The sequence below is a fragment of the Vanellus vanellus genome, assembly GCF_965231255.1.
Source record: "Vanellus vanellus genome assembly, chromosome: 25".
Classification (NCBI taxonomy): Eukaryota; Metazoa; Chordata; class Aves; order Charadriiformes; family Charadriidae; genus Vanellus; species Vanellus vanellus.
Window position 1 is genome coordinate 764,562 of NC_138930.1, and position 21,398 is coordinate 785,959.

General features: G+C 50.5%; 1 protein-coding gene across 1 annotated transcript in view; it reads right to left on the reverse strand.

The window, feature by feature from the left end:
- Window positions 1–21,398, reverse strand: part of SBNO2 (strawberry notch homolog 2) — a gene marked incomplete at its 5' end in the record, with an annotated part of 52,026 nt that overhangs the window by 8,912 nt on the left and 21,716 nt on the right. Inside the window, 15 exons of the mRNA XM_082495334.1 lie at window positions 202–377; window positions 946–1,146; window positions 2,167–2,249; window positions 4,691–4,788; window positions 5,454–5,630; window positions 6,021–6,174; window positions 6,363–6,468; window positions 6,888–7,005; window positions 7,509–7,652; window positions 9,027–9,117; window positions 9,628–9,761; window positions 10,215–10,375; window positions 10,775–10,871; window positions 11,442–11,534; window positions 17,154–17,318. Of these exons, the coding sequence (XP_082351460.1) occupies window positions 202–377; window positions 946–1,146; window positions 2,167–2,249; window positions 4,691–4,788; window positions 5,454–5,630; window positions 6,021–6,174; window positions 6,363–6,468; window positions 6,888–7,005; window positions 7,509–7,652; window positions 9,027–9,117; window positions 9,628–9,761; window positions 10,215–10,375; window positions 10,775–10,871; window positions 11,442–11,534; window positions 17,154–17,318 (1,998 nt within the window). The remainder of the gene's footprint in view (window positions 1–201; window positions 378–945; window positions 1,147–2,166; window positions 2,250–4,690; window positions 4,789–5,453; window positions 5,631–6,020; window positions 6,175–6,362; window positions 6,469–6,887; window positions 7,006–7,508; window positions 7,653–9,026; window positions 9,118–9,627; window positions 9,762–10,214; window positions 10,376–10,774; window positions 10,872–11,441; window positions 11,535–17,153; window positions 17,319–21,398) is intronic.

Sequence of the window (21,398 nt, forward strand, 5' to 3'; positions counted from 1 at the left end):
ACCGCACAGGAGAGAGAGAGGCTGTTAGCAGAGGGGAGAGACCTGCAGGGCGCAGCAAGTCAAGTTAGACAGTCACTTCTCAACAGCTTTTTCAGATGGCAGGGAAGGAGAGGAAACCCTCTTCCAGCAGGAACCCCCTCTGCTGGCCCCTATTCCTGTCTCCCAGTGCCACCAGAATATACTCTTGATCGTGAGGAGTACCTCAGCCACATGCTCCGGGCCCCCAAAGTGATTGATCAGTTCATCCAAGGTATTGAGAGGTAGCTCTTTGCCCAGTGCTTTTACTTTTGCTAGGAGGTCCTGCTTCATCTTTTCCACGTGTTCTAGTTCCCTCAGGCCATGCATATCTTTCCGGGAAGGCAGCATGTGAAAATTACCTGCAATACAAAATGCAAAGTTTATAGTTACCTGGTAACTGCGAATCAGAGAGGGGGAAACAGTCGTCCCAAAAGGCTTCTGGGGGCACTATGTGATAAGCAGGCAAAGACACTCTGACTTGCAATAACTGCTGCTGAGCACGGAGTGAATTCCCGCTGTGCTTCCCCCTATTTTGGTGGGGGAAGGAGCACGCAGGGCAAATTCTTCCTGCTCACCGATCACAGCAGGTTACCGTGAATCAGCCTCACAAGCCCAAGTTTGACCACCACAGGGTAAAGCATAGCCAAGATCATAAGGCTGTCCCGAGCACAGAAGGAGCTTCACCACTCCGAGAAAACACCAGGAGAGTCTCCTCAGTTCAGCTCACTGACTCTGCAATCCCCTCAGCCAGATCCCCCCAAAGGGTCGTGTCCGATCTGCCGCTGTCCGTGCTTGCAGGGCACTGGGGCGGGTGGCTGTCTCCACCTGCGTTCTGTGCACTGGGTGCCACACACTGGAACGAAGCGACCCCGGTTCCCAGCTCCCCGTGGCGAGGAAGGAGCTAACCCCGTGCTGCTCTCTGCTTACTTCTGTCCTCAGCTGCAAAGCCGTTGTAGGTGCGCTCAACGAAGATGACATCATCTGTCTCAAACATGGACTCCGGGGAGGAGTTGAAGTCACTGTCGAGCCCCATGTCGGAGTCGGTGCTGCTGTCATCGCTGATCTTGATCACGCCCGTGAGGTCACACACGCCCTTCAGAGCCTTGGCGCAGCGGCCCCTCTGCTTCCCTGCTAGGGAGAGCGAGTGGCGTCAGGGCAGAGTCCCCAGCCTCGTGCATCGATGTAGAACAGCAAGCGCCAGCTCAGAAAGAGGAGGAGGAGGAGAAAGAGCTGAGATTGCCCCAAATGAAAGGCTGATCTTGGAAAGACAGGGACTCTTGGGTGGGGTGGGGGCGGTTAGGGAGGGAGGGAGGGAGAGAGCGGGAGGGAGGGAGAGGAAGAGAAAGGAAGAGAGAGAAAGACCGAACAAGGCAATCTCTATCAGGGCTGAAGCTAGTTGCACACATCAGGATGAACACACAGCCGGCTCTAAGCAGCGCTAACTCCTCGGGGGAAGGAGGCCGCAGGCGTGACTGCCTCCAAAGGAATGTGCAGGACACAGGAAGGTGCCAGTGTTTCGGGACGTTGTTTGCTTCCAAGCACAGTGAGACATGCCCTGCTACATGACAGGGCTCACAAACCAGCTTGCGCAGGCTGCTCTGCAACAGCAGCCAGTTAGGATAACCTCCACAATCTGCCGGTGCTGCTGTCCCCCTCCTCGCCCTTTCCCACATCCCACGGGAGGAGAAATCCCAAAACTCTTCTTACCTGCAGCCGCAGCCAAGAATTGGGCAGGGAAGTGATTTTTTTTCCCCAGGACACCTGCCACGCTATAAGTAAGGGCTGGTGGAGAAACCCCCCTTGCTGCAAGAGGGCTTCAGAGGTGCAGGCAGGAGCAATCTGCCCACCGGGCTCGGCAGGAGAGCGGCTGAGGGAGAGGGGCAGAGCTACTGGGCAAGTGGTGGAGGCGAGGACCTACGCTGTGACAGGGAAGTGGGTTAGAGGGAAGAAAGGGTGAATGACCTAGAGCTGCCGTCCTCCAGATGAGAGAGAGTGATGGGAGATGTGCGGGAGGGCAAACTGAAACCAGGGCAGAGTAGCAAAAAGCATGAAGTAGGGAAAAGGGAAAAAGGAAAAGAAAAAGCTGAGTGGCTGGGGTGAAGCAGCAAGGCAGGAGGTCAGATGCTGGGCAGTGGAGTGTGCTCTTACGTTTTCTTTTAATGCCAGTTCCTTTTTCTCTCTTTCTTTTGGTTGAAGGAAAGTGCTTCTGAATTAGTGATAGAAAGACGCCTCTGAAAGTAAGATGCAAAATTTATTCTAGCTACCAGGAACAGGAACATCTGCTGGTTATCATGTAGCAATGTGTATTTGAGATAGTACCACGTTTCATGAAAGAGGGTAAATCCTGCACCGCAACTACCAGCGTGTGATCAGCCAGCACCGGTACGGTGCGGCTCTCCACAACAGCAGAAAGTCAGACTGAGCGTGTTTCACCGAAGGGTTCCGCCACGGGAACATGGGCTGCGCCAGCAGATCCTCAGCCGCGAAAGGGCGTGCTGAGGGAAGGCAAAGCACTGTCATGCCGGCAAAAACGCTCTCTGCCCTGGCTGCCCTGCTGGTGGAGGGAGAGGGGCCGTTCCAGGGAGATGCTGCAACAAAAGCAGAGCATGCCCTGGGTGGCATGCCAAAGTTGCAAGACCTTTATATAGCAACTAAGAGGGAGCTTTAAATGGGAAACACTATACTGGGAGGCTGTTACATCACTACTGAAAAATCCAGGAACTCCCAGTGTCCCAGCCCCTCTCCACACTCTGGCAGCAGAGACCACCGTCAGGCTGTCCAACAAATGTGCTCCACCAAGTCCTCTGATTAACGGGACGTGGGCCTGCTTGCCCACGAAATGGAGAAAAGTGACAAAACGTGGATACGTAGTGCTTTCAGGTGAACAGAAAAAATCATAAGAGGTGGAAAACAAATGCTTCGGTGGGCTGTTCTGCAAATAAAAGAGAAAATGCTTAAATGCTGATCATGTTGGGTGGGGATGAACCCCCAGTGCAATGAGAAGGCAGTGCTGAATGAGCTCTGGTTGAAAAAAAAAACAAAAAAACCCATTGAAAGCGACAGCTGAGAAGTATGGACATGACAACTCGCCCGTGTGAGAAAAAGGGAGTCTCGGGAACCCGGGAGGGAGCTCTGAGAGCCTTGGTGTGAGGGGCTGAAGGAGACAGAGGCAGCACCGCTCCCTGCAGGGGCAGAGCCCTGTGCTGACGCGGCACCAGAAGGAGCCCTTTTGTCCTGTGTGCTGGGGTGACCCTGGGCTCAAAATGCAAAGACTCACTCTCAGGTCTGGAGCCTCCCTGCCATGAAAGCTTGCTCATTTTCCCGACACTTGCACTCCCCGTCTTCCCTGCGAACAAAGGGTTGGGCTGGTATTCACTCACTGAGCAATCTGTTTATTTTTAACCCCGTTTCTCGGCATCTTTTAAACAACTGGTTCTTCCCAGCACAATCCCCTCAAGAATCCCCTGAAGTGCTGTAAAACCAGGACGCTGCAGATGCCAGAAGACACTCAGTTATCTGGCCAATGCTGCTGAGCAAGGAGCTCTTGCCTTTAGAACTGGGGACAGAGTAAAGCAGTGTGCGTGATCACAAACAGACCCTTTCTCCTTCGACAGCCGAGCAAAGCTCAAAGGGACCGCACAGTCCTTTAGCCTCTGAATTCTGTGACAAGAAAACCAATCCAAGGGACCAAATTGATCCCAGCAGTTGTTAGACTTGCCTTGCGCACTGCCACCAAACTGGTATTTGGTTTTCAGGAATGGACTGGAGACAGCAGAGTGACACTGACAACACAACCCCCATCAGTAAGGGAGGAAAGTTTGGCCTAAACTGGACGCATACTGCCTCTGGCATCTCTCATTGCTTTCACCCGCATTAAAAGTCACTTCAAAAGCAAACAGTAACAGCCCTGCTACCTACAGAACAGAAGAAACGCAACTCAACCCAATGTCCCAGGTTTTCCTCAGGGATCGTGCACATTCATGGGAGGGGCTGGTATTTTGAAAGCTGCAGAAATGAGGGGGAGCATAAGCCTCATTCTCGGTGAAAGGGTAGCAGGAGTCCTGCTGCTGGCTTCGCTTCAGGCACAACCAACCCTCCCTTTAGCTAGGAACGAAGGCAACACAACCAGGACGCTGCAGAAGCCTGGCAATCAAACACCACGTCCTGCCTCGCACGCGTGCTGAAAGCCAGCGCTGGTGAACCTGAACTCCCGGGACCGCTCCTTCCTCTCACTGCTCCAGCGATGTCGCCTCGCATTATCGCCCCAGTCTCTGTCATTACATGAGATTCCCTTACTCATTTCTTCAGTGCCAATAGCCCCGTTTGGATTCCAGAGTCAGACCTACACAAACCACATCGGAGCTCACATTTCTGGCTCTCCTACACCCAACAATTCTTTTCCATGTGCAGAGTTGGATCAGGCTGCTCATGCAAGTTTGGACCACAGGAAACTTCAAAATCCAGGATCTAGCTCATAAAGTCACGCTGAAGAAACAGTGCCTCAAGGACCCAGCTAAGTGTCCTCTCCGTTTACAGCCTGTATAGGGGGAGCTGTTATGAAACTGCATTTCAAGAACTTCGAGTGGTGAGTGGCCCCAGGGCAGGGCTTTCCCAGCACGCCTCCAGCCTCCCATGCCTCCCCTCAGAAGAAAACCAGGGATTTTTAACTCACTCTGCAGCAGAGACAAAACAATTTAGATGCCCATCGTTCTCGTCCAGGACTTCTCTGGTGCGAGCCTCCCCGGTGGACTGCAGGCCGATGACGATACACTGCGGGGAAACACAAGGGATGGCACAGCAAGGCGTCAGGAAGGGCGCACCACAGCCGGCGTCAGGACAAACAGCTACGGGCTCAAGAAACTGTATTTCACCATCCCACGTACATGTGCCTCGGACCCTGTCCCAAATACGTGTTGGGCCTGTAGCACAGCTCCTGATCTAGAACCACCTCCAATCTCTCAGCATCCAAAACCGTTCCTCTGCTCGCACCACAGAGAGGATGACTCCGATTACAGAAGCTAAGTGGCTTTGCTAGGTAGTTTCTGCCTAAAATTTCCAAATCACATCCAGATGGATGAAAGGACAGGGCTGTGCTTGAGGTGAAGGATCTCGTACCTCTTCTAGCTCGAACATGACCCAAAATACTGGTTCAGATCAGCTTGCCCACGTCTACCAAAACCAAACAGCGGGTAATGCCTCGGAAGACGAGACCATGTTAACTCCCCGGTATCATTTACTGTGAATAACGTCAGAAACCCGGACACCGCACTTCATTCTGGTTAATCTGGAGAGAAATGCAGCCTTAAAGAGGTTTGAAATTGCTTTCAAGTCAAGCTGAACAATAATTAACTCCTTTTGGTTGCAGACTACAACAAAAATCACTTGTAATGTCAGACTGATGGCTGCCGCCCCTCAGCGAGGCTCCGATACCACACCTTATCCTTCGCCAGCTCCTCCTTGGCGAGCTCGACGAGTCGCCGGACTTTAGCAGCAATGCAGAGGTACTTGAAGAAGCGCTGGTGAGCTGACCAGAACTGACCCCACAAGGATTTCCGAGACTCCAAGCCGATCCAGTCGGCCGCCTGCTGGAACACCATCAAGGCCTCTGCCCACTGCAGACAATACCCAGAGAGGCTGAGTTAATATCTTAGTCTTCTCTTTCATTACTGCTGCGCAGGAGGTTATTAGAACAGTCTGGGGTTTGATAATCTGATTTAACGTCAGTATTTATGTTGCTGCATTAGGCTGAAAGAACAGTCTGGTCATTCTCTCCTTTCCACATTAGCATGACGTTGCGAGCTCTGGCTTGCAAATATGGAACTTTTAAATAGAAGCAAAAAAAAATAAGATTTTTTTTTTATGTAAGCTGAGCTTTTCCTTCTCATAAACAAGCTCTGTGGTCATGGCCACGTTTAGGGTCCTCAAACCCTCCCACATAACAAGCGGCCGTGCCCAAAGTGCAGTTAAACATCAGTCTCCCCACGGCAGTGGGACCAGCTCACCAACTTCGCTGCCTTGTCATAGACAATCTTGTACTGCTGATCCAGCGGGATCTCCTCGATTCTGAAGGTCACTCCAGTGAAACTGAGCTGCCTGGCAATGTACATTCCACTGACCTTCATGTCCATTGCCACGATCTCCATTGCACCAACTCCCCTGGGAGAGGAAGACAGCTGTGAAACCCCTTCCTCTGCCACAGGGCAGCATCGGTGCCTCTGCAGAACCACCACCTCTCCTGCCTCAAGCTGCCCTCAGACACTGTCCCCACTCATTGCACCCATTTCCCGAACAAAGCCTGCCACCAAACGTAAGCCACAAGAAAAGGGATGCTGGACACGACTTACCTCTTTTCGATTGCATGCAGGAACTCATCAAAGGCTCTGAAAGGGGTGCCCTGCCCCCAAATCCCCAGGCGGCTCATGTAAATCATGTTTTTTGGCTCAGAGGCGCCTGTTTGAACAGAATTCACTGTTAGCAAAACCACAGCAGTTGTGAATAGTTTTGAGTCACGTAAAGCAAACTCTTAAGAGGACAGTAATTTGCCCTGGTGCCTTCGGAGAGCCACGGCCCTCCCGAACATTGCCCTCCATACGCTAAGTGGGCGAGCACCTTCGCACAGCTGAAGAGCTGGCCAGGAACCAGTTCAACTGGAGAGGAATTCGTCTGACTTGCCAAAAAGTCAGCAGTAATGGCAGTGATGGGGCAAATCTGAGCACTCTAGGCTCGAGCACTGCAGTACCATTCATCCCTTCTTGCACGAACGTGTACTCTCAGTGTATGTGCTCACATCTCAAGGGCGTCCTTCAGACCACAAAGGTGAGTGGCAACTCTTTACGCCTGGTGCCCACGTGATGCCAAGAGAAGCTTACCTGTGGCACTGGCATAAACGACTCTTGCTTGAGGCAGTTTGTTCTGAAGGTCCAGCACTGCTTTGCCCATTTTAGTAGAGCTGGCGTTTTTGGCTTTGTGGCATTCATCAAACACAATCTGGAGGGGAATGTCATTTAAGGAGAAAGGATCTATTTTCATCACGAGGATGGCAGCAGACAGAAAATACAACCCAGCCTCCTCCAACCAACTGAACAACCAGTCCCAATATCAACAGGACTGACTCGTTCCCCACACTGCATCTGTTGGTTTCGCCGAGTCCTCTGCTCCTCAGAGCCCAAAGTCATCTCCCCCTCCCTCTCCCTTCACTTCCAAGGTGTGTCTTGTCATGTATTGCTGAGGGAGAAGAATGCTGAAAAGGTTGATCCCAGCTGCATTCTTCCCCTCCTCCCATGAAGGCAGCAGCCTGTGGAGGAGGAGAGAGGAGCGTGGGGGAATGCATGTGCTTACAGCATTTAAATATCTACCGCAGGCACCAGGCTGCTCGGCACAGCTGCTCCCAGTGACTTCAGATGGCCCCAAGCTCTTTGTTCCTTGGTAAAGTACAATCATAAGCATGCAGTTCTTCTCACTCTCTCTGTTGTTTTTTTTTTAAAGGATACAACTCCATCAAAATTTTCCCTGCACCACTCCAAAATCTGTTTCAAGCGCGTCCTGTGCTGCCCGCCTGCCTGGCTTTCACCAATCAGTGCAGAGTAAGTGGCAAAGAGGACTCCTTCTGAGGTAGCTGTGTCACCATATTTAATCTGCAGAAAGGAAGAACCAGAGCACACACGCTCACGACGCTTGTCCCCAGTACGTCGCGCCCATTCTTTGCCCACAATCAATACCGCCGATTGTGCTGTGACTGTGCAGGACACAGGCTCCTGCCTCCAACAACAAAACCCAATCTGAGAGCAGAACAGACAAAAGACTGTTGGTAGCTGACGTCTTTAGCACTTCTACTTGGCACGGAGACGTGGTGATGACAGGGACTTTAAATGTCTGGACAAGTTCCACTAGCCAATGTGTCAGCACATCTGGGTGCACGCAGTGAAATGTGGAGACCACGCTATGAGTTCAATGTTCTGGCCAACTGAAGTAGCTTCATTTTTTTAAGCAACAGTTTAGAATGTTTAATTGTTTTGAACTCTCCCATCTGGTTTAATTGCTCCTAGAAAATAATTTTCTCTTTGGCCAGGTGAGATTGTTGCCTATCTTACTGCCATGGGTCCCACCTGTAATGAAATAAAAAGTCGGGGGAAAAACCCATGGTCCCAATCTGAAGAAAGTTCCATTTAAAGCCTTTTTGGTCTGAAAACAAACATCCCTTTCATTCTCTTAATAGAGTGCATTCAGAGGTGTCAAACACATGTGGTTTCCATTGACTCCATAAGAGCTGGTTGTTCAACACCATTAAAAACCAGAGGAGAGCGTTTCAGTGAACTGGCCAGCGGTGCGGCAAACACACGCCTGGACAAGGCTGATGCACTGGACAAGAGACTAAAGCACAGGCCATGGAGAAGCCTGTGAATAGCCACGACACAACTGCTGGATGTTCCTTTTGAGAAATACTTCGTCCCCACCACTGAATAACTGGAAAAATGTCTGATAATTCTCTGATTCGCTCAGCTGGGGGGGAAATGCCCCGTGCTCAGCCACGACACCGTGTGTCTGCAGCTCCCTGCCAGGCACCGATCTGTGCATTTATATGTGCTCCTTTACTCGCATGCTCTGAAGAGCAGTTCCGTGAAATCAGCACTGGGAAATGCCAGCCCAGGAGAGCAGAGCACAGCCCTCTCTAACAGGAGCCGTTCCCTCCGCAGGACTCTTCAGGAACGGTGAGAAAGGTTCAAGTCCTGCTGAACTTTGCACTTGCCTGGAGATACCTCTCACTCCCTGCAGGAAACAGCTCTGTGCTCCCAGTGCAGCTCTGCGGAGCGTATAAAAATAGCAAGAGTGCAGAGTGGGAAGATCATGCCGAGAGAAGGGAACAGCAAAAGCAGCTTGTTGTCTGTTGCTGCCTGTGCCACCAGCCGCGTGGAGGCAGAAGCGACTGCTGCTTTACACACTAAGGCGGATCCATCTAACTGCTACTGTAGGCTGATTTTCCAGAACACCATTACAACTTCTCTCCCTACCTTGTTCAAGGCGTGCACAGGAATGTGGGAGGCTTCAATGTCCTTCAGGTCTCTCTCAGCATCGTACTTGAGATCATTGGAGACGCTGAACCTGCAGAGCAAGACGTGGGTCTGGTTATCTGCTAAGGAGACAGTCGGGGCACGCGCAGTGATTAATAGCTCTGACTAAAGCAACAGTAGGTGTGCAAAACTGTCACATTTCCAACTGCCCACACACCACAATGCACAGTCCCACAGCAGACTCCAGTCTGCCACTCAGGACAAGCTGTGTGTGCTCTGCAGTAAAACCCCGTACTCCGGGGGCTTGAGTCTGCACCCGGGAAGTCCACGAATACCCTTCCACTGACTTTAAAGAGAGCGGGGATAGGTGAGACACTGCACTCCGAGCAGTGCACAATCTGCTATTTCATAGTGACTCATTCTCCATCACTGCTGCAGGGGAAATAGTCCCATTTCACAGGCACAAAGAGGTGGAAACGACTTACCCAAGGCCACAGCATGAGTCAACTATAAAGCCAACATCAGCACTAAGGAATTCCTTGCTCCCAGATCCAAACTAACTCCAAGGTCTTACGGGAAAAGAGAAAAAACCACAACTTACCACAGAGCTTTTTTCCTCCCTTTAAGATAATTTTCAAAGATGATGCCTGCAACTGTCCTGCCCTTTCCAACGCCAGCACCGTCTCCAATGAGGAACCCAGCTCGCTGCCCATTGGGTAACAAAACTTCATGTTGCTGCAAAATCAAGAACAGAACTAGAAATTAAAAGAGATTTGCCTTTGCTAACAGCTTTGATGTGAGCTTATAAGAGCACCACTTAACCCTTTCATATATCCCATCGATGCAAGTGAGTTTCCTGCCCAGATAAATGGCAGAAACGGTCAGGTGTCATGGCCAAGCTCACAAGTGGAAGTTCACAGAAAAAGTCCCCAGGCCCCCAACATGCAAAGCACTCCCTTCTGCAACGAAACTCAAGAGTTCTTGCCTTTTTGGGAAACAGATCCCACAGAAGTCCCTGGCTTCCAATAATCCTTTCAAAAGGCATTTAAAATGCCATATGCCAAAGCTTCCGAAGTTTCATCACCTGTACTACAGGTTACTTTGAAACACACCTGAACATCTGTCCATACGAAAGGCATTTTCTTTCTAGTGTAGGACACGCAAGCTGGGCAAGGTGGAGCCCCGTACCTGGCAGGCATAAATGATTGCTTCCAGCTGTAGTGCAGAGAGTGACCCTTTGTCGGCAACGGAGCGTGGCAGGGACAGGCTGTAGGTGATGTCGGGTGGGGGGACGCTGGATAGAGTGCTCGTTTCAACCACGAGGTCAGGGTGGTGCTTCCCAATCTTGGCTAAATGACAACAAGAAAAACAGATAACTCAAGTTCTTCACTCTCACGGAGCAAGTCAAAAAGGACTGCAAACCTCGTATTAATAGCCTTCTGCTCAGGAACAGAAGAGACAAGTGCAACGCCTGCTCTTCACTCTTGTGTTCCATTGAAATTTCGGATTGCCAAAAATCAAGTCATGCCCCCCGCAAAGCAAGCAACGGAAAAGTGTTCTGTTAAATTAGCACAGCACCAACAAAGGACCAGTACACTGGTAAAGCTTTTCTAGAAAATCACAAGCCTGGGATGTGCCATGGCAAGCACCATATACTGCTTACAGGAGAATAAGGGAGCAGCTGATTAGGTTGGTCCACAATGGAGTTAACAGAACCTCCCACACTCGTGCGATGGCAAGACACTCACACTTTGAAGGTACATATTCCGCGTAGGTTTCCGTTTGCCCCAACTCTTCTGTTTCTTCCTCCTCACCTTCATCCTCCTCCTCTGCAGGAGCCTGAGACTGAAAAGAAACACACCATTGACCAAATGTTAATGTTCTCATTGAACTACGGACACACGCAGTGCTACACAGTGCCAGAAACTACCATTTAAACCAGCTCTATGCAAATTCACAAACTCTTCAAGTACAATTAATCTCCTTTATAGACTACAGCAACACAAGGAAAACCATCTGCGAGAGCCCACCCCGGGGGCTCAGCAAGTGCTTTAAGAGCTCCTTTCAGCGCCTGGTCCACACCAAATTAGGGAAAGATGTTTACATCACTTTTCAGATGGGCTGTGGGCTAGCGTGAATTCTGCCCAGCTGTGCATTAATCTGGCCCCGAGTAAGGGACATGGACCAGCTTCAAACTCAGCGCAGTAGTCAGCAGCATAAAGCAAAGTCGTGAAAGCCCCAATCATTCTTTCACATAGTGAAGTTCCACCAAGGGAAATATAAGACACTTCTGGGAAAGTTCTTGTCTCACTCCCTCTGAAGGGAAAACGGTCAGAGCTGCTCCCCTCCATACTGTGATGCCACCAAGTTAAGACCCCGGTGTCCGACCCTACAGAAGCCGACTATCGCTCTCACCTGGTAGCTTATGAGGAGCGGGGTGTTGGGGCCAGCAGGAACGTGGTCATTGGAACTGTTTAAGCCAGTGAACGATCTGCTGGGTGAGAACAGCTGGAAGAAAAGGGTGCAGGTGAGAAAGCAGCCTCAGCCCTCAGCCCTCCAACCCCTGCAAGTATGAAGATACAACAGCAGTAAAGATACCTGCGCTGTACTCAGATGTCACACTCTGATGTTGTCAGTGGACTTTAATACTTTCTGTTTGTGAAGAAAAGCCCTGGGCAATAATTCTGGAAACTAATAAACCTTGCAAATGCCATGCATGCCTTTTTTGACATACACACAGGGAATAACTGACCAAGGTAAAGATATTCTTGCAAAAAGTGTGAACGTTTTGTGCTTGTGCCCACGTGTGAAGAAAGCCTGCAGGGATACATGTCCTCCCACACCTGCAGGACAGGAGTCTTTCTGCCAAAGTACACAGCGTTAAGATGGGCTATCCCAAAATGGCACGCTTTGCCTTTACACAGGAGATCTCAGGCATAAGCCCACCTTTCATACACCTCCCACTGGCACTAACAGATTACCGGTGCAAATGTTGCCCTCTCAAAGGGCTCTTACAAGCCAGCAGTCCCTGTCCAGACCTGAGCGAAGTTTATTATGGGAATACTGAACTTGCACTGCACTGGAGCAGTTATGTCAGTCACTGTTTTCCCATTTGTTTTGAAAGGAGCACTGTACAAAACTGCTCTGCCGTTCCTGACAAGACAGGTCCTCGTTAAAAGGAGCTGTGTAGATTCTCATTGCAGGATCATGTGTTTTATCCTGAACTGGTGAGCCCAACTGAGAGCTCTGGGTTGGATTTGCTAATGGAAGAGAAACTGCCGTTGAGGCAAGCTTTGCATTTACTTCACAACTGTGCAATTTTTGTTTTTAACATTAAAAGCACTGTTCAAAGTAATTACCTAACTGCACCAGAACACAACCCGTGGGTCAGCACCGTTTAACAGCTGTCCTGAGGTTTGCCCGAGACCACCGAAGCCTGCAGGCTTCCAGCCGCCCCCCAGGCTCACCTCACTCCTGCAGAGACCAGGACCACTGGTGAGGACCTCCTCTACAGAGCCCAGCCACGAGGCCCAGGAGCTCACCCCGCACCGAGACCCCACCAGGCAGCGACGGGGGGTCAGGCCACCGTACGGGCCGGCCGGGTCTCTCCAGGCGCCTACTGCTGTCTTGGAGTTAATGACGGTTTTGGACCATCCAGCCTGCCGCACCACAGCCAGCTGGGAGAGCTCCCAAGACACTCCTCGCTGGGAAGGCACAATTGAGGAGATCCTTTGTCTGCCCCCACTCAAACAAAATCACACTGGAATTTCCCGACAGCGAGCAAGGTCAAGCCAGCAGCTCATGGCATCCAAAGCAATCAACAACTCCAGAAGCAGCACTACTTCAAGTTTATAGCCTGCAAAGAGTGCCAGACTTGCAGAGAGACCCATGCTCCACCAGCAGAAGTGAAAGATGGGAAGTTCTTAAGCATAAACACGCCAATTATTTCCTTTTTTAAAAAATTTAAAAAAAAAAGAAGAAGAAAGAAAAAAACACCCTCCATTACTGGAAGCCTGAGTCAGAATTACCAGAAGGAAGCTGGACGGAAGAGCTATTTTCAGTGCCAACAAATCTGGAGAGCAGGTGAAACATCTCCACCTACAAATCTGAGCTCAGTGTAAGAGTTTCTTCCCAGGCAAGAGAAAGGCCTCGATCTGCTGGAACGGCGGCACTTGCTTCTCTCAGTTCTAGCAGTGGAAAGTTAGTGCAGGTCTGGTTTTGCATCACACAATCTCCAAAGTATAAATCCCCGCTAGCCCAGTTCAGCAATGGGGCTTTGGCGCACAGCATTTCACCTCAGGTACCGCAATGGAAGCGATAGAAACCTTGGTCGTTTGGAGCACTGAAAAACTAACCCCATAGCTGAGAGTATGCGGTGGGGGCCAGTCCAGGTGGGACCCGGAGCTCCAGTGGGTGAGGTACCATCTTGCCCCGGACCGAGCTTGTACAATTCCTTCCTTCCTCTACTCTCGCTCACTTCCCGGTTCGATTTTCTCCTTCCTCTATGCTACATGTCTAAAAACATCAACAGCAGGGGCACACGCAGCATACACGAGAGCACTGGGATGTAAACAGGACAGAGACTCATTCAGTAAAGCCACTGACAACTGCACAATCAAAGACTCGGTCTTACTCCACTTTTTTCCTCTTTGCATTATTCTCCATTTTGCCCCATTTTGCCGTGACTTTGATGGGGAAGGAAACAGTCACATCTGGCTGACAAGGCAACTCCCCTCTGCACAAATTCATCCCCTATGTTTGGAGCTCGGAGAAGGGTGTCCACAGTTTTAAAATGCCGTGAATGACTTAGAAAAAATTCTAGCTACAGGCTTCAGAGGCAGGGCTTTGCCTCCCCAATCTTAAAAACATTGTAAACTTGTGAGATGGTTGTGAGAAAACACAATGAACTATTTTTGAAAGGTATTTCACAACTTCATTACGAATGAAGCAAGTGCGTTTTGTCTGCTAACTCCTGCAAATACTTAACAGTGCAGTAGCAGCTCTTCCCTCCGTGTCCATTCCTGAAATGACAAACAGAGCCAACACCTTATACACGTCTCTCTATGGATAACAGCTCTCCCCGCAGAGGCACGCGAAGGCAGCTCTGCCTCCAGCCACCTCCTCCTCAACCACAAACGCTCCGCCGAAAGCCTCAGCTCTGGGCACTTGAGACACGGGTTTCTTAGCGAGCTGGAAATGTGCAGCACTGCGCAGTCTCCCTGCGATGCTTTTCTCCAATTTTGCTCTGTCCCCCATTCTGTAAACCCATTTCCCAGTGCCAGTGCCAGCTGATAGAAAGAAGGAGGAAAGCTAAACTATGGGGATAGTCTTTTCCAGGCCGTATCTCCAAATTGCTACACGACAGAAGGCAGCTCATGGTTTATTTTTTTTAAAAGAGGACAAGGTACAAGGCCGTTCCTGTACCTGGGCTCTACGTGTGGGTCTCGCGGGCAGGCTGCACCCAGCTTCACTCAGGAGATGTCCCAGTATCAGAGCTGTTCATACTGGTCCGCCTGAATCTCTGACACTGAAATTCTGGACAAACCGCTGTCCTGACAGCGGAGCGCAGGGCTAGCTGTCGGTGCTGGGCAAGAGCTGACTGCGCAGCCACGGCTGACGGATGCGCTGCATCAGAATAGACCGGGACTGCATCTGCCGGGTTCACGCGGTGCAACGCGACCGGCGTTCAGTTTTGTACTGTCGCTTAGTAACAGCTCTGGCAACTCAAAAGCCAAAATTCTGGCAATTTTATGGGAAATTATGGTGGTGTAATGATGTGGGGAGGGACAGGGAAAGATTGTCTAAATTGTCTGTATGTTGGTGCAGGATATCAGCAAAGTCTCCGTCCTGTACTGAACGTTAGAGTAAGGAACCTGTTCTTTGGCACTGCCTTGAGATTTTGAAACAGATCACTTGTCTGCCTCCTTTATCAACAAAAATTTGAAATTCAGGTAATAAACCAGTTGCCAGTCATGAGTCAACCTGACAATCCGTTTACCTAGTGTCCTGTGAGCTACCACCTCCCACGCAAAAATGAAACTGAAATCTCCCGACTGGGATGTACTTAACTGACACCTCCTCAGGAAATGTCCAACTCAGTAAAGAAACAAAAAAAACCCAAAAGAGCAACCAAAAAACCCACCCCCAACCACCTCTGTATTCAGAAAACACAGATAAGATAACATTTTAAATAGCTAGAGATTTTTTTCAGAAGGAAGTCGTTTATAAATGGAATTCCAAGGAGTTAATTGGCCTTATCTGAACCCAAGTGCTCTGCAGGACAAGGAGAGGCGCAGGGGGACGTGAAGAACAGCATGCAACGAGGCCGGAGACGGCTGCTCCGCTACGGTCAGACAAGTTCGTCTCACGCTTACATGACACATACTTGTTTCTCACTTGCATTCTTTACGCTGGATTTAGAACAGCTTTTCCCAGTAAGTTTTTTGCTCTATACTCCAGACACAAAACAACAAGGCCTTGAGTATCTCCACCAGGGTTCACATGCTCAGAAACAGGACACCGCAGAACTACTTCTGTAGTGTTTTAGGCTACTGTGTAAAAAAAAGAACAGTAATAGGAGACTAGGAGTAATAAGGCACATGCCTGCTCTGTCTTGGGGGATGTATCTGTTCTCTAGTTATTTTTCCTCATCCAGTTTACAAGCCCGTGACATCTTCAGCCATTTCTTTGGTTCAAATAGTTCAGCGCTCTTCCTGCCAACCCTCTCAGACTTCAAGTTCAAACTGGTCCGAAGTTTCCAGGCTGCATGTGCACCGGCTGTGCAGCCCGCGCCGCGTGGCCCTCGCTCTCCACGGGACGGTGGGCAGCGGTATTCTCTGCCCCCAATTACAGACACGCTGAGGGCCAAACAGACGCTGCAAAGGTCTACAAGGGTGATCCAATCTCACCGATTTCAGCAAGAGCTCAAGTGTCTGATTTGAGGACCTGCGTGACTGGCCTAAGATCTCGCAGAAAGTCTAAGGCAGACAGGAGCTGCGATTTCCCAAGCCCCAGGTCAGGACCCTCGCCACCAAGCCATGGTCCTTCAATGCCCAACCTGACACTGAGCCACAGCAGCAGCACTTCAAAGCAGAACCGCTGCCAAGACTCTTATTCCCAAGCTGTGACAAACAGCCAGCGTTCACCATGGAAATAAAGTCAGACACACTACTAACTGCAAAATGCAGCCTCTAAAAACACAACAGAACCTCAAAATGCAACAGTGACTAAAGCACGGGCATGCCAGGCTGCGTTCTGGGGCACTCATGTTGAGTGTTTCCCCCCCCCCAATCTTTGTAAGAGAACGACCTCCGAAGGAGACGTACCGCAGGGCTGGGCACTCACTGAGAGCCGAGACCGGGGGACCCAGCGGATAGACGTGCATGATACCAAGAACCAAAGCCGGTGGCTACCCGTAGCGAGTGATACCGGGTTGTGCAACAGTGAGTAATCAGTCCCAACAGATGAGGGAAAACAGATGGCAGAAGGCTGGTAGAAACGCACAGAACCACATGTTGCTGTGGGACTGCCGGGAGATCACACGCCCAGGAAAACTCGGAGATGTAAAAGCTTGCAGGGACTTGGACTCCCAAAGTAAACACAAATGGTTAGTCTTAAGCTGAGACAGTTTGGTTTTTAGTCATTGTTACTAAAATATTTGCCATGGAGAATAAACAAATTGGGGCTGCTGCTGCTGCTGGGGACGGTTAATGATCTACATCACGGTGTTGTTCCTTGAGTCCATCCCCTCAGCACTCCTGAGCGCCCGGTCGCAGGCCACTCAGGACCTGCTGAATGTTTTAGGGATGCGTCTTCCTCAGGAGGTGCCCACCTGCCACAGCTGCCAGAAGAGCGAGCTAGTGCCTGCCCCACACTCTGAAGGAGTGCACGTATCCCTCTGAGGATGTCCGGGTTCTCTCCTGCTTCCAGGAGACTAAAGTACATGTAATCACATCACCCTTTCCCTCCTCAGGTGAAGTTGGTAATAGCAAAACAACACCATCAATACTGCAACTTCACCCCTGTAGGGAATTGGGTTGGATTCTTAATTCCTTGGCGAAAACACCAGGAGATGGAGCCTGAGGTATTTATTGGCTGACGGGAGGATGGAAGAGGAGCAGCCCGTACCTCTATTTGGTTCTGCTGCGGCGTGTTTACATCCCATAGTGTTGGCACGTGGTTCAGACTATCGTTAGACAAGAAGTTCTTAGGATCCGCAATGTCAGAGAGGGAATCCGCAGGGGACGAGAAAAGGGAGTTGTTGTTGGAGAGCTCATCGAGGTATGAAGAATCCTGAAATGGAGAAATGACCACAATTAGAGACGTCAGGATGAGGAGACCAGAGAGCGCTTTTCTCACACCTACTCATCCAGGAAGTTTTAATTTCTTGCTATTAAATGAGCAGCTCTGTTACTTCATGCTCCAAAAAACTTCGAAATTACCTTGTAAATGAGAACATGCTCTGAGCAGCTGTTTTAAAATCTGTTTCTTGGAAACATAGGAAAACCCCTGACTGGACAGAAGTGCTGGTACACGTTCCAGACTAACTCAGGCTGTGCGCATCTCTACGTACAGGGGTGGAAGAAAGAGGGGTGTTGCACAAGACAGCAGTCACCTCAACTTTGTATTTGATTAAAAAGACTGCTGAGGGGTGAAAAGCCCTCAGCCTAACACCCAAAGGACTCGAGTATCTCATTCATGCCCAGAAGCCCACAGAGTACCAGCTACACCTGATAATGACACAGCTGTTTAATTGCAATTTATAGCGCAGCAATACCTGGAGGCTTTGGATAAAATTAGTCTCCTCATGCCAGGTTCTGCACAAACGAGGCTGCCAGGAGCAGGGGGAAGGAGCGCTGGTGTCATCTGGATTTGCATCTGGATAAATCTCAGCAAATCTACCCATCCTTTTCCCAAGGGCATGCCTCAGTCTGGACAAGAAGGGACTCAGCTTCAGGGATGAGGATCAGGCTCTGCCCTTGCTCTTTACCCGGTGCCGGCAGTGAGACAGCTTCCATTGTTTAATTTTGCGCCAACCCAGTGATGATGTTGGCTTGAGTCACACGGACTCTAGCTCAGAAAGACCCTTCAATTCCCTCCCGCCATCGATTCCTTGTCTGGTTTTTCAAACTTCAGGTGGCAAGAACCGATAGCTGATACGCCCTTAGCCCTGGCACAGATCACAGCACCTTCCCTGACTCCACCACAGCACCTCCGCTCCCCTTCCACATCAAACACAACTTCCAAACTTTTTCAAAGCAGAAAAACTTTGTCTGCTGTTTACTGAAGAGCAACATACTTCCAAACACCAAACTCCAGTGCACAGGTCCTGCTGGAGAAGTGCCTCTGTCCCAGAGGGACAGACAGACAGACCAACGGGTCTGTCTCAGTGCCAACACCACTTGGTTTTGTGGCTCTTCACAAGGGCCGGGTTTGCCAGCCCACGGCCAGCCCCAGCTCCCAGATACCCAAATGAGCGCGATAACACCGCAGCGCGGCTGCCAGGAGAGCCGCAGTGTCTGATAGGAGGAGACATCGCTGTTCATTTCCAGTTAAGGGCCAATTTCCTACTACAAGGCAGAAAGGCAGCCAAAGATTTTTAAAAGTCACTTAGCCCTGCCTGACATAAAATCACGAACAGCTGAGCCTGCCTGCGCTGGTCCTACGGGCTTCAGGCCAAGGGCTGGGGCAGATGCCTCCCGGGTTGCCACCAAAAGTCACGGGTTTGCGGTGTTTAAAACCATCAGGACACATTCCTTTCTTCTTCTTCCCAGACAGGTCTCGTTTGGCACCTGAGCGGACAGTCTCTACTCCGAAGCCTCAGGTGCAGGCGCACCGATGCCCTGAAGCAAAGGCAAGCAGCAGCAGAGATGGCAAGGTGCGATGTGTAACGTTTGTATTCGTCAAATACCAACTGGGGGTCCCAAAGGCTGAAGGAGAAAGGGCTCCTGGCCAGGCTGTGCCACCAGGCGCGGGACACCCTCCTGCCAGCTGCGGGTACCGGCGCTGCTGCGCGACACCGCTGCTGTCGGCCCAACAGCAGATGGGCAGCGCTTCCTGCACAGCTCTTACTCTTGATATTTCTGTGGCTATTTTAGGATTACCCAGAAACCAAGGCTTTCAGAGGCTGAAGCAGGCACCTAGTTTTATCATTAAGTGAGCTCTAGAAACGGGACTGTTTCACGCTCAAGGAAGTAGGAAAACTCTTGGGTAAATATGGCATTTCTTGGCCAGAGAGAGTGCCTCGTGCGCCCTGCAGGAACCTGCCTGTCTGCCTCCCACAGCCTCAAGCTGCGGATGCCGAGTACTGTGCGGGCAGCATGTGTGGGATTCCAGCTAACCTTGTTCATGCTATTGAGATATTTTTTTCCCATTAACTCTCATCTCCCAAGGCCTGCAGCCTCTCTCAACCTTCCAGTCCTCTGCGGAGACGCTTGCTGATTACCTCGAACCACTGTGCTGCTGAAACAAGCCATCACCTCCCCTCGCTGTCCTCCCCATCCTTCTGCTTCTTCCTCTGGACTCACAGTCCCAAGAACAAGCGCTGCAGGAGTTCAACAGCCACCAGACTGTCACCACGATCTATGCTCCTGTGCTACACCTCTTCAGCTCCAACCGGGACACGGGTAAAGCGGAGAGCGTTGACACCTGGGCTTGCTCAGCTCAGGATGAGAGTTTAACAATTCACCTCATACTACTCTTTCATATTCTGACTGTTACAAAACAGTTTACATCAATTTAATAGCAACTCTTCTGGCCATTCCCAGGAATGAGGGAGACAGAGAGATGGAGAGAGAGATGGCCAGGCCACCGGACTGCTCCTTGCCCGTCTGCTCTGGTTCCCGAGACGTTGGACTAACACAGCAGCCAGACCTGAAGCAGCTGGAAACTCCCTTAGGGTGTCCGACAGCCCAGATACTACACAGAACATAAATACAGACTGACATCAAGAGGCTCGTAAGAATTGCTTTGAAGAAGTTACTCCCCAAGCCCAGCACTAGAAGCAACAGCTATTATCTTCTCTGAGTTCCCACCACAACACAGTGACACAAACAGCTCCTGAGATGGACCTGGAACTCCAACTCTCCCACTCGCAATCCGTGACAGTACACGTGCTTTGTTCACAGGCGATGAACAGCGGCTGGTTAAGCGGCCGGTCCCAAGACAGACACAGACGTGCCGCTTTTCACAGGCACCTGGGGAGATCCTGAATGCAAAACCTAAAAAAAGCACACCTCTGGCCTGGGCACCGCACAGGTCACACCGCGTTCGGCAGGCGGGAGGGAGAGCAGAGGTCTGCTCCCAACACGCCCTCGGAGCTCAGCTCACACAAGGAGGTGCAAGAACTAGTTCCTATCCATAACCGACCACAGGAGACATCACCATCCTTGATATTAAATCTAAAAGATGAAAGGCATTTGGTATAATCTGCATGCTGAGAGGAGAAGCGCATTTTTCCTCTCTCAAGGACAGGCAGACCTGGGAGATACTGCGCCACAGACAAGGAGCAAAACCAGAAGGCTGGAGTTGCAAGGAAAGCTCAGCTTTGTTTAGCCAGACTCTTTGTTTGTTTTTTGTTTCTGTTTTTTTTCTTTTAATTATGAAAACCTTTGTCACACAGACCCATTTCTGCATTTAACTGTCAATGTTTCACTTGGGGCTTCACCACCCAGGGAGGGCGGCAGCAGTGTCTCAGGGAGGTGGATCTCATCCCAGTCTCATCGCTGAGCTATGGCGAGACATTTCTGCGCAGTTTTGTTCATTTGCAAATACCTCCGACAGAAGTTGGTTCAGGAGGAAACATCTGCAAACCCCTGGGCAGGGCAGCAAGAAGGCTGTAGAGCAGCCTTTGCCCATTAGGGTCCCGAAGAGAGGAAAGTGCCGGGCTGGAATAGCACTGGGATGCGCAGAAGCACTGGAACACAACCCGAGACATCCCGGGGAGTGCCCTCTGCCTTCCTGAGCCCTTCAGTCCCCCAGCGGAGGCGCCAGCCCCACCGCCTCCACCACCGCTCCCTTTGCTCAGGGCTCCGGGCTGAAATGGGGAAGAGAAAATCAGTCTCTGAGGCAGCGGGAGGGTAATATTAGTCCTGGAAGTGACTCCAGTGAGCCCGTCCTCTTGCAGTATTACAAGGCATTAGTCACAAACTTTCAGTCTCCCATTTGTCTTTAAGTAATTACAGTATCTGAAGAGCACTAAAACTAGTAATGTGCTAGATCCCCGCCCCACAGAGCTTACAGTGCAACCCCATTAAATTAGACCTGCTTATATACAAAATGCAGTGTAATTGTTTAAATACAAGACCGCACTGGTAACTACAACCCGTGTCATTATAAACCATGCCTTGACTAATCACTCCACTGGTTTATACG